Consider the following 12,728-nt stretch of genomic DNA (forward strand, 5'->3'; position numbering starts at 1 on the left):
TTAAGTTCAGGTAGTAACTTGCCTATTGCAATTAGCTAATTCCTTATTTTACCCCGAGAGGTAGTTTGGCATGGTCTTTATGGCCTTAACAGTAACTGTTTTTTGTGAACATTAATACATAGAATAAGTTGGAAAGCTTTTTCTTTGCATGCTGCTTTTTTTTTAGTTCATTTGCATTTAACATACTCCTGTTGAAGTGTAGAATTATTCACATAATTAAATTTTTTGTTGTAAACTCGAATTTATGGAGTTAAAATTTATATCAAACCTCAAGTATTTAACAAGGTTCAACTGATAAATTAACAAGCAAGGACAAAAATTCTTTGTCATCTTTCATGGCAGCCTGAAGTTCTATCTTCTGACTTTATATTTGCTTTTGTTTTTCCTTTCTGTAGAATTGCAGTCAGTCTGCATACGGTTTTGGTTCCTTTGATTTTCCTTTGTATCACTTCACATAGGTCTTTCCATTCCTCTTTATAGCCTTCATATTTATCATTTTGTGACAGTATAAGAGTATTACATCAATATACCATAATTTATTCAGGCATGTTCCAGTTGTTGAACCTTTTTTTCAACTTTTTGCTTTTACAAATAGAGCAACTATGAATTTTTCAAACTTATAGGCCTTTTTTATGTTAAAAAATTTATGGGAGTTAAGTTTTAGCAATAGAATCACACTGAGTTAAAAGATATGATCAATTTTATGACTCTTTTTTGTGTACTTAGTCTTGAAAATGCTTAATAATTTAAATTTATAGTCATTCACTTTTGAATCTGTACCCAAATTTTCATTAGTATGGTACTGGACATACCGTTATTCTCTTACCAGATCTCATGATATTAACAATTGAGATCTGTCTTTGTGTTATTTTAGGAATGGTTTGTGTTGTCTAAAATTCTGCCTCATTTGAATTAATTTTAAAAGTATCTTTAAATTATAATGTATTAGCTGAGGAGTCTTCACCTTCATCATGTCCTTTTTGATTCTCTTAAAGAAGGGCTAAGGTAGCTTAATTTAGTCAGTGAAATCTTATAATGCGAAATATCATTCTGATTGGCGGCATGTGTTTCTGTGTATTAAGGCATGTGTTGCTTCTCTTGATTCTTTCTTTTGAATAATTCTCACTTCTTCCCCTCCCTCTTTTAACTTGGGAATTTGTTACTTTTTTTTTTAGAGTGAGATGCAGCTGCGTAAGGAGGTAGATACAAGGCAACGCCTAGAAGTGATCTTAGGTGATCATCGAGAATTGATTGATGCCCTGACTGCTGAAATTCTCCTTCTCAGAGATGAAAATACTGCTTTACAAGTACTTTAATGAGATTCCAAGCTTTTAATGTGTGACTATTTTGAAACCTGCTTTAAAGATTTAATAAAAGATTCTAGTATAGTTGTTGATGGTGTAGTTTCAGTATTTGAAACTAGTCATAATTACTTATCAATTATTTGATCTCATCACCATTGACAACATTTATTGATCACTTGCTGTGTACTGGGTAGTGTGCTACATATGGGATGTAGAAAGAGGCATAGACATGGTGTATCCCCTGAAGGAGCTAATGGATCTTTAAAACAGTATGAGTTGACTCATGTTAAATACCAGTAGAGTAGTGTAGATCTTAACTACTACTTGTTTAATGTAAAGGAATGAATTATAGCCTATAAGAAGCACTTGGTAATCATACTGTATGGGCTTTAAAGTTGTGTCAAGTATTCATATGTACTAAGTAAGCTGGTACTTAATAACAGTTTTAAAATTCCTACAGATAATTATGTAGGATAGTAGTTCTCAAATTTTAGCTTTCATATATTATACTTATTGTATTCAAGATATGATTCAGGAATTTTTTTGGATATAAAATAAGAGATAATCTTATAGAATGAAAAGAGCTCTAGCTTAGGACTCTAAGGACTTATATAAGTCTTAGGTCTTAGAGGATGTGAGTTCAAAACTTACTCTGTTATGTTGGTTAATACTTGTGTCATCTTGGGCAAATCACTTGATCTCCTTGGGCCTGAATTTCCTCACTCTAAAATGAGAAGCTTGTACTAAGTGGTTTCCATGGTCCTTTCTTGCTCTAAATCTATGATCTGATTGTATTATCAGTCTCTTTCTTTGATGCGTAAAAAAAGATTAAAAAATAAAGGCAAAGGATAGTAGTATTTTCCGTCTTAGTAAAAGTCTTCAAATGGACACTGGCTGACCACTTGTTGGGGATATAGCAATGGGCCTTCTTGTTCTGATCTGATTGGATTAAATGGCTTCTGAAGCTGAACTCTGAAATTTTGTGATAGTATAATCAAGTCTTGAAGAAAAATTATAGTCAATAGAATTATTACAAGTGAGTTTTTGGTGGAACCTTGCCTGGAGGATATGAGTTCATTTTTTGATTCTTGGAAGAATTAAGACCAGTACAGCTGGCAGAAAAAAGAGTACTTAGAGAGATGTGATGAAAGATTTAGAAGATCATAAGATCAGAGTATTTTGTTGTTCAGTCGTGTCTTGCTCTCTGTGACCCCATTTGGGGTTTTCTTGGCAAAGATACTTAAGTGGTTCATCATTTCCTTCTCCAATTTGTTTTACAGATGAGGAAATGGAGGCACACCAGGTTAAGTGACTTGCCCAGGGTCACAGATCTTTTAAGTGCCTGAGACTGTATTTGGGCTCAGGAAGATGTCTTCTAACTCCAGGCCTGGTGCTCTCAGAGATTGACAGAAACCACAGTTAGGAGGAGTGTCAAGGTAGAATTAGGCAGTCATTAGGGATAGAGGCACTGGTGAGATTGAGAAGTACCTATTCAGAATTATTTCATTGAGTGCATTTTTCCTTGCTGTCACCAAATATGTAAGCAGTGTGATGTAGTGGAAAGAGTATGTGGTTTGGAGTCAGAAAGCCTAAGTCTGAATCCCCGTTGTGTTAACTTTTCTATATGATTTTAATCTTTTTGGAACTCATTTTCCTCATGTAAAATAATGGATTTGGGCTTCAGAATTTCTAAAAGTCTTGCCAGTTCTAGAAGCTTAGCACCTGTGATCTAGAAAGCTTTATTTTTTCCAAGCTCTTATTTATTTAGTGTTGTGATTTTATTGTTATTATTTATTTATCATCATTTGTGCTTAATTTTTTTAATTCCTGTTATGTCTCTAAGTATTTCTCAGGATAAATTGCATAGTCTTTTTCTATCTCCTAATTGTATTTGTACTTTGTTTTTTTGCATTTTAAATTGATTTTTGTTTTCTGTGTGTGCGCGCATGTCCTTTTGCCATTTCTTTTTTCTTTGATGTGTTACTGTGCTGGTGGGGGGAGGAGGGGAAAGGGTATAGGGGATAGGAGGAAAAGAGGAACCTGGATCTCATTGATTCTTGCGTTCTAATACATTAGATCAGTTTCTGATTTCATTACATCTAGAATGTAGGCCTTCAGGCCCATACTGACTTATACAACTAGTTTATCAACCATAAAGAAAATAAATATAGTAACTGGTATATTTTATATTGAAAATAAATTCGTAGTTTATAATTCCTAAAAGTTTATGGAGTTGAATTGCAGTACGGTAGATTATAAAATCTTGAGGGCAGGGACTTTGTTTTTCCCAGCGCACAGCACAGTGTTTTCTTTGCGCTTGGTAGGCACTTGATGTTTGTTGAATTGATATCACAGGGAGTCATTTTTAACCTATTAGACTAGAATAAATTATCTTAAACTTCCTAGAATACTTTAAATTATGAGTTAGATTGGTTCTCTTAGTATATGTATTTTGTTTTTCCTTTTTCTAATTCAGATGCTTTGACCTCAGGATATGGTTGTGTTATTTCTTTTCTTTTGTCTTCCATAGGCAAAATTCCAGCAGTACATGGTAACAACTGATGAGCAGCTAATTTCACTCACACATGCCATTAAAAGTGCCCCTGTAATAGGATCTAACAGAGAAGAAAGCCTGGCTTCAGAAAGGGGAATTGCAATAAGAAGCATTGCCAATAGTCAAGGTATATATGCATTAATGTTGAATCATGAGAAACCATATCTGGATTGTACTGGATTTTGGAAATTCTGTTTTTTCTTTTACCATTGAATGTGACTACAAAGTATGACATTGACTTTGATGTGTAGCTTGTAAAATCCTTCTCATTATTTTGTAGGCACACTTCATTATTCATCATGACCATCATATGAACTTGGACAACTTAGTATAGTGATGAACATGATCTCTCTGAAATGCCAGACAAGGTTTTCCTATAGTCCCCTCAAAGCACTTTTGTTTCCCACTATTTTTCTAGGGCTGTGCCCTGGAATTAGAAGTCAAAGCCTTGATATTCAGTGTGGGGAGGGTCAGGAGCTGAGTGATGAAGGACATCCTGTATCAGGGCATAGCAAGAGACTGTAACTGCCTGGCATTCCAGGGAGACATTTGCATAAATTCATGTGAAATGTGCCCATTAGTGAAGTGATTCCTGGCTTTTATGTACTTATTAGAGCCTCTTTTCTTTTTCCTCAGAGGCTCCAGTTGTAAATGATAACGTCTCTGTTCCATTGATGTTCAGAAGGGAAGTGACTGAATTCCCCCAGGAAGAATTACCTGTTAAACTGACTCAGTTGCCAAATCCCACAGATGGTTTGGGCCTTGCCAACAGTTTACCAGCCCATATGTTTGAGCCAGCTGTTATGTTAACTCCTCCTAGGCAAAAAAACAACCCAGAGTTCCCTCCGCTGCAGGAAGGTAAGAAACCTTTTTGTCTAATTCAACTCAGTAGACATTTCTGACTGTGTTAAAGGCCTTGTGCTAAGTAGTGGGAGTAGCAAGACAAAAATTAAATAGTCCCTGTCGTCAAGGGGTTTACATTCTACTTGTGGGAACAGATACATATATATAGATAGTAAATATGAAGTATTTGGAGATGAAGAGAGTACTGGGGAGTTGAGAGGAAATTATGAAAGGCTTCTTATAGGAGGTGGCACCTGAACCTTGAAGGAAATAGAATTGTAAGAGGCAGAGTACATTCTAGATATACCATATCTTTTGTGAAAATAGAGTGCCAAGTTCTGGGAATGGCTGGCTAGGCTATATAGTATGTGAAAAATGGTAATAATGAACGAGGCCAGAAAGGTAGGTTGGAGCTGGACTATAGAGGCAGTACCAGATTGAAGAGTTAGTATTTTAACTTAAAGCAATAGAGAATTATTTGAGTTTTTTTGAGCAGATGAGTAACATATTCAACAAGACAATAAGCTCATACTTGTGCCTTAGGAGGATAATTTTGGTATCTTTTTGGAAGAATGATTGGTGAGGAGAGAGACTGAAAACAGGGAGTCAGTCAATCCAATCAGAAAGTGGTGAGAGGCTCAACTAAGGTAGTGGTAGGCATGTAATGGAATAAAAGTGGATAGATTCAAGAGATGTGGAGTTAGAATCAATAAAACTTAATTTCAGTAAAACTGGATAAGGAAGGGTAAAGGATAAGAAGGACTCAAAGATTAGAAACTGGTCGATTGAAATGAAGGTGGTGCTCTCAACAGAAATAGAAGGACTGGGGAAGGGACAAGTTTTATGAGGGAGATAATGAGATCTAGTTGAGAAATGTTTAGAAAATTCCAATCATAACACATAATTAATGTTATCTAGTAGGCAGTTAATAGAGGATTATTTCAGGAGAGTGATTATTACCATATAATTCTCTTTTGGGAATCAACTGCATAAAGTTGATAGTTGAGTTCATGGGAATGAATGAAATCACCAAGAGAAAGAGAGAAGAGAGCCTAGGATAGAGCCTGAAGGGGATCCCTTGGGTAGGAAATCCACGATGACCCAATAGAGGATCATCAAGTCAGGACCTAAATTGGAGTGGGGAGAGGTCAGACTGGTTGGAGAAGAAGTAGGCGAGAGCAGTGTCATGGAAACTAAAAGAGAGAGGGATCCAGAAGATGGGAATGTCAAGTAGAAGGAGGATTGAGAAAAGGCCATTGGAGTTAACAGTTAAGCAGTCATTAGTATCGTCGGAGAGAGCCAGTTTCATCTAGTTCAGTGGTCTGATTGGAATACAGATTGCAGGCTTTTGAAAAGTGAAAAGGTGGCAAGATAATGAACATTGATAGCTTTTTCTAGCAGTTTCACTGTGAAAGGGAGACAAGGTAGAAGATATAGTAGTCTTTAGACTAAATGAAATTTGATGGTTATGTTTTCCATGCTTAGCACAGTGCCTGGCACATAATAGGCACTTTAAAAGTATTTATTGACTGCTCCCTGTTATTTAATAATTTTGAACCTACAGAATGAATAAAAGAAATGAATGTATCTTACATAATCCAAAGAGGCAAAGTTAAGAAATTTTTACATTTGCTTAAATAATAGTATGTTAGATGGCAGCATCTGTTGGTAAAATGTGACCAAAGGTGTCAAAGATTCCGGGAACTGTGAAATTAAGAGATGTTTAGGTAAGGAGATAATGGCAGGAAGGAGATTACCCTTATTTCACCAAAAATTTTCTGTTTAATCTTTTGAGGGTTTTTAATTCTTTGGGGGATAGAACCCAAGTCTTATGGATTTTAGATGAGCATGTAAAAGGAAGTGTTAAAGAACTTTGAGGAAGAACTCCAGGGCACAAATAATATCCTCTGTAGAATCTGTGGAAGGATATGGACAAGGAAGATGGGATGAAAAGGTTTAGATGGATTGTGATTGTCACCTTTGAAGGGAATACCACATTTATGAAATCATGGATCAATTAAAATTTTCTCATTTAACTTTAACACTTTTTCAAAATGTTTCAAAACTGTTGTTTAAAAAGGTTGGTATTTGTTGTTATTGTAAAAATTGTTAAGAAATATTGACTTGCTATGTAGTATATCTTAGAAAATTCTATTTTAATTTAATTAAGCTTCAGATTTCAGGGGCAAGTGAGTGAAGAAATGGCATCGGTGAGCATTGATAAGTTTTTCTAGCACTTTGACTACGAAAGGGAGAAGAGATATAGGATGATGCAGTCTTTAAATGATAATGAAATTTGATTGTTATATTTCCTACATAAAGTAATTATTTCAAGTCTTATACTAAGTCCAGTGTAAGACTTTATTTCCTAGTATAAAACCTTCCTCAGAGAGTTTAAAAACTGAGGACATAGGATGAGGATAGAGACTCAATAAAAATAAAATACAATAAAATCTTTTGCATCAAACTTAATTAATTGCAATTTGTGATTATTTGGTGGCTGAAGTTTACTTTCACTTAGATGACCTTTTCTTCACAGATATTGGGAAAATGTTAAAGTATTTTAGAGAGATAACGTTTTTTCTGAGCATTCTCAGTTGTTTCTAAAACTGCTATTATAGTGTTTTAATTCAGGTAATTTTTGTCTGTTCATTAAAGCAAGGACCTTTATAGTTGATACTTTGTTAGTCTACTTTAAATTATTTTGTATCCTTGAAAGTTGTAAAATTGCACTTCTTTAAAAGAATTCACTAATTTATATCAACCTTCCTCCTATTATTCAACTAATTCAAAGAACACCAAGTACTGGACCATGTCCAAGGAGATAGATAAATAAGACTTGCTTCAACCCTCATGAAGCTTACAGTTTAGTTGGAGAGGCTGTGGCATATACATAAGTAACTATAATACATAATTAGAACATAAGTTCACAAGAGAGGAACAAAGTGCTGCTTAGCCCAAATTAGTTTTATCATGAAGATTGTTTTAAATCCTTAGATAAAAAGTTTAATAAAGATATAAATGTGAAGAAGGGATCCAAGTAGTAAATGAAATGTCCTTTAGAAATAATCATTCTTTCAAAACAATAGGAAATTATTTTAAATCTCAGACTTTTAACTAGTAATATGGCCTTTGTTGTCCTATACTCTAGCCAAAATATTTGTTAAATGTGAATTTGTCATCTTGCATCCCAGAATGATTTGATAGAATATAATCAGTCTGCATTAGGATGATAGGTGGCATGTTCCCTATCAGAATTAATGAAGCATTTGCAAACTAAATCCTTATATAAGATATTTCTTTGATATTGCCATATGATACTAATGATCTTGATATATATTATGGATTTGCTGTAGATTAAACTTCATCGCTCCATTTCTTTATTCTTACCTGTAGCATTGAGGAGGACAGTTCAAACTCGTCCTGCCCCACGTATTCTTCCAAGTGTAGAAATAACCGAGAAGGAGCAAAATTGGGAAAAGAAGAACTCACCTAACGCCATAGAAATTCCAAACTCAAATGAGGAAAACCGTCTCTTCACCCAGAGATGGAGAGTTTCTCATATGGATGAAGATTTAGAGAACAAAACCCAGCCTTTATTTGCCAGTGTGCCGGAAGCCCAGTGCCCTCCTTCTCATTTTCAGCCCCTGGGGAACCATACTTTTTCAGAAGAATCTCCAGTACTTGGAGATGGACATCAGCTAAGATCAAATGAGCCTTTCCTGCAGAACAAAGATCTGATGGAACGAATAGCTGAGTTAACACTACAGAATTCTGCTATTAAAGCACATCTGAACACTTTTATAGAACCCTCAGGAGAACAAGGGGATGGACCTCAGGATCCAGCCAAATTGGAAAATGGAAATGACATGACAACAGTAAGTACCAATCACAGATTGCCTAGTTAGGGATGAATTCAAGTTTTATTTAGTTACTTTATTTTTTTTATTTTTTTCTACACACATACACATATGTGTGTGGTATGTATGTATGTATGTGTGTGTGTGTGTGTATAGACATAAAATTTATTTATTTTCAATTTTTAACATTCACTTCCACAGTATTTTGAATTCCAAATTTTCTCCCTATCTCTTCTCTCCCCTCACCCCACCCCAGGACAGTGTGCATCCCAACTACCCCTTTCCCCAATCTGCGTTCCTTTCTATCATCGCCCCCCCCCCCCCCCCCAATCCTCCTCTATTTTCCTGTAGGACAAGATAGATTTCTGTACCCCATTGCCTGTACAATTTATTTCCCAGTTGCATGCAAAAACAATTTTCAACATTCATTTTTAAAGCTTTGAGTTCCACATTCTTTCCCTTCCTCCCTCCCCACCCACCCTCATTGAGAAAGCAAGCAATTCCATATAGGTCATACATGTGTAGCCATATGAAATACTTCCATAACAATCATGTTGTGAAAGACTAACCACATTTCCCTCTGTCCATTTATTCCATTCTCTCCCTTGACCTGTCCCCCCACAATATTGTTTGCTTCTGATTACCTCTTCCCCAAATCTGCCGTGCCTTCTGTTATCCTCCCTCTCCTATTCCCTTCCCCCTGCCTTCCTGTGGGGTAAGATAGATTTCCATACGCCAATTAAATGTGTGTTATTCCCTCCTTATGCCAAACCCAATAAGCGTAAGGCTCATTTATTAACCCTTCTACCTCCCACTTCTTCCTCTCCATTGTAAAAGCTCTTGTTTGTATTATTTGAGACAATTACATTCTACCTCTCCCTTTCTGTTTCTCCCAGTACATTCCTCTCAACACTTAATTTTATTTTTTAGGTATCCTCCCTTCATATTCAGCTCACTCTGTGTCCTCTGTATATACATACGTATGTACACACATACACACACATATGCACATACATATACTTACACATATAATATACACACATATATGCATACACATATACATACATATATGTGTATGTATGTGTAATTATATGCATGCATGTATGTATTCCCTCTACTAATTCCCTAATACTGAGAAAGGTCTCATGATTTGCAAATATCATTTTTCTATATAGGAATGTAAACAGTTCAACTTTAATGAGTCTCTTATGGCTTCTCTTTTCTGTTTACCTTTTCATGTTTCTCTTGACTATTGTATTTGAAAGTCAGATTTTATATTCAGCTGTGGTCTTTTCAACAAGAATGCTTAGAAGTCATCTATTACATTGAAATTCCATTTTTCCCCTGAAGTATTATACTCAGTTTTGCTGGGTAGGTGATTCTTGTTTTTAATTCTAGCTCCTTTGACCTCTGAAATATCATATTCCAAGCCCTTTGTTTCCTTAGTGTAGAAGCTGCTAAATCCAGTGTTATCCTGATTGTGTTTCCACAATACTTGAATTGTTTCTTTCTAGCTGCTTGTAATATTTTCTCCTTGACTTGGGACCTCTGGAATTTGGCTACAATATTCCTAAGAATTTTTCTTTTGGGATGTCTTTTAGGAGGTGATTGGTGAATTCTTTCCATTTCCATTTTACCCTCTGGTTCTAGATAGAATATCAGGGCAGTTTTCCTTAATAATTTCTTGAAATTCTAGGCTTATTTGTTTTTTTATCATGGTTTTCAAGTTGACCAATGATTTTAAAATTATCTCTCCTAGATCTGTTTTCCAGGTCAGTTGTTTTTCCCTTGGAATATTTTACATTTTCTTCTATTTTTTTTCATTGTCTTGGTTTTTTTTTTATAATTTCTTGATTTTTCATAAAGTCATTAGCTTCCATTTGCTCCATTCTAATTTTAAAGGATTATTTTCTTCAGTGAACTTTTGGACTGCCTTTTATATTTGGCCAATTCTGCTTTTTAAGGTATCCTTCTCCTAATTGACTTTTTGGACCTCTTTTGCCATTTGGGTTAGTCTATTTTTTTTTTTTTTTGAAGACAGGCCTTTTTATTCATTTTTTGAATGATGAGCATCTTAGCATGGTTAAGCAGTTCCTTGGTTCAAACCTCAGAGAAAGAATAAAAAGAGATGTAAATTTGCTGAATAGTTTCCCCCATGTGAGACTGACAATTTCTATTCTAAAAGAAAACTAGTGAAAATGAATCAGAAGACACAAAAGAAATATGTAGTTCAGGGAATATACAAGATGGAATTGACAACCAAAAATATAATGACTAAGTCTCCTTTCAGATTTTGCATTTGAATTTTAAACTTTAACAACTTCTGGAGTCTGGTAGAAAACAGGGAAAGAAAACTCTTAGACTTTTAAATGAAAATATGCTTTGTCCCCTGATTATAGGACCTTGAGAAATGCTATGGAAGACAAATCAGATTACTTCAGATATGTATAGTGACTTTGTAATTTTTAACAGAGAATTGGATAAAAGGTCAATTTCTACCTGCTGAATATTAATGTAGAAATTTGTCAACTATCCTTATTACCCAATTATTCAAGGTGATCATTCTTCTTGGTATCTAGTCTAATTACTTGTATGGTTTTTTATTTTGGGGGGGGGGTGTAATAAACAGCTATGTAGTATCAATGAAGTATCTATACCTAAAAGGAAAACTAACAACTTCATTTTCAATTATACTTGGATCTCAGAGTAAATAATGAAGCAGTTATGAAGAGTTCATAAAACTGAGTCTGGCTATAGTGTTACTGCAACAAAAGATGAGAGCTATGACTGAAATAAATCTAAGAGGTGGGAGTTTTAAAAGAAGAGAGCCCAACTCAGGGGTCAGTCTGACAGAGATGATAATCCAAGTCTGTAGCCAGAGTCATAATCTCAAGAGTGCTGGCAGAATCCCAATGACATTCCAGAATAAATTGAGATGAATGCCAAACAAGGATCGCAACAGATCAGCAACTTGGCTTCCTGCAGCAGAGAGAAAAGTGAAGCCATAAGGATTCAAACAGGAGAAACACTCTAATTGAAATTAAGTAAGGCTTTATTGAAACCTATACTTCTCCCCAGAATCATATGAATTTGAAGGAGCTGCTCATGGGAGGAATGAGTACTCCCATTTCTTCTAAGGTCCTACTTTTCTTTTCTTTTCTATGTTTACTGATTTTCTACAATTTCTTGAGTTCCTGTTTAATCAGTGATAGCAGAGTACCTGTAGCTAAGTTCATTCTAAAGGTTCCTTATTTCATGAAATGTTTGGGACAAAGTCTCAAGTCATGTGGTGTTAACCCCAACAAATGTTAGCCAAAGGCTGTGAGGCATTAGTGTTGACTAGTACACATTGGATATTAGTAATAGACATGGTACAAACAGATTTTTATATGAAAGTATTTGATTACTATTGAACAGTTCTTAACAAAACCGTGTCCTATAAGTCAATCTAGTAGGAACTACTGGAATTCTAAAGAACTGGTGTCAAATTCAATACAAAAGGTGACCACTACCCCATACATAAGCATCCCTACAGGCCTCATAGTTTCTTACCTTTAAAATGTAAAATTATCTATGTTTTATTTATTTTATTTTATTTTATATTTTTTTAAATTAAATTTATTTATTTAACTTTTAACATTCATTTTCACAAAATTTTGGGTTACAAATTTTCTCCCCTTTTATCCCCTCCCCCCCAAACACCAAGCGTTCTGATTGCCCCTATGACCAATCTGCTCTCTCTTCTATCATCCCTCTCTGCCCTTGTCTCCGTTTTCTCTTTTGTCCTGTAGGGCCAGATAGCTTTCTATACCCCTTTACCTGTATTTCTTATTTCCTAGTGGCAAGAACATTACTCGACAGTTGATCCTAACACTTTGAGTTCCAACTTCTTTACCTCCCTCCCTCTCCACCCCTTCCCTTTGGAAGGCAAGCAATTCAATGTAGGCCAAATCTGTGTAGTTTTGCAAATGACTTCCATAATAGTTGTGTTGTATAGGACTAACTATATTTCCCTCCATCCTATCCTGTCCCCCATTACTTCTATTCTCTTTTGATCCTATCCCATGAGTGTCGACCTCGAATTGCACTCTTCTTCCCATGCCCTCCCTTCTATCATCTCCCCCACCCTGCTTGTCCCCTTATCCCCCACTTTCCTGTATTGTGAGA

The 12,728-nt window shown here is 35.3% G+C and overlaps 1 protein-coding gene across 2 annotated transcripts in view; it reads left to right on the plus strand.

The window, feature by feature from the left end:
• The window catches only part of SPICE1 (spindle and centriole associated protein 1), a 72,622-nt gene that overhangs the window by 42,844 nt on the left and 17,050 nt on the right, over positions 1-12,728 (plus strand). For both annotated transcript variants that reach the window (XM_072613984.1, XM_072613985.1), the window contains 4 exons: positions 1,176-1,307; positions 3,835-3,985; positions 4,495-4,716; positions 8,098-8,579. In XM_072613984.1, the coding sequence (XP_072470085.1) occupies positions 1,176-1,307; positions 3,835-3,985; positions 4,495-4,716; positions 8,098-8,579 (987 nt within the window). The remainder of the gene's footprint in view (positions 1-1,175; positions 1,308-3,834; positions 3,986-4,494; positions 4,717-8,097; positions 8,580-12,728) is intronic.

The sequence above is a fragment of the Notamacropus eugenii genome, chromosome 5 (assembly GCF_028372415.1).
Source record: "Notamacropus eugenii isolate mMacEug1 chromosome 5, mMacEug1.pri_v2, whole genome shotgun sequence".
In the NCBI taxonomy this organism is placed as follows: domain Eukaryota; kingdom Metazoa; phylum Chordata; class Mammalia; order Diprotodontia; family Macropodidae; genus Notamacropus; species Notamacropus eugenii.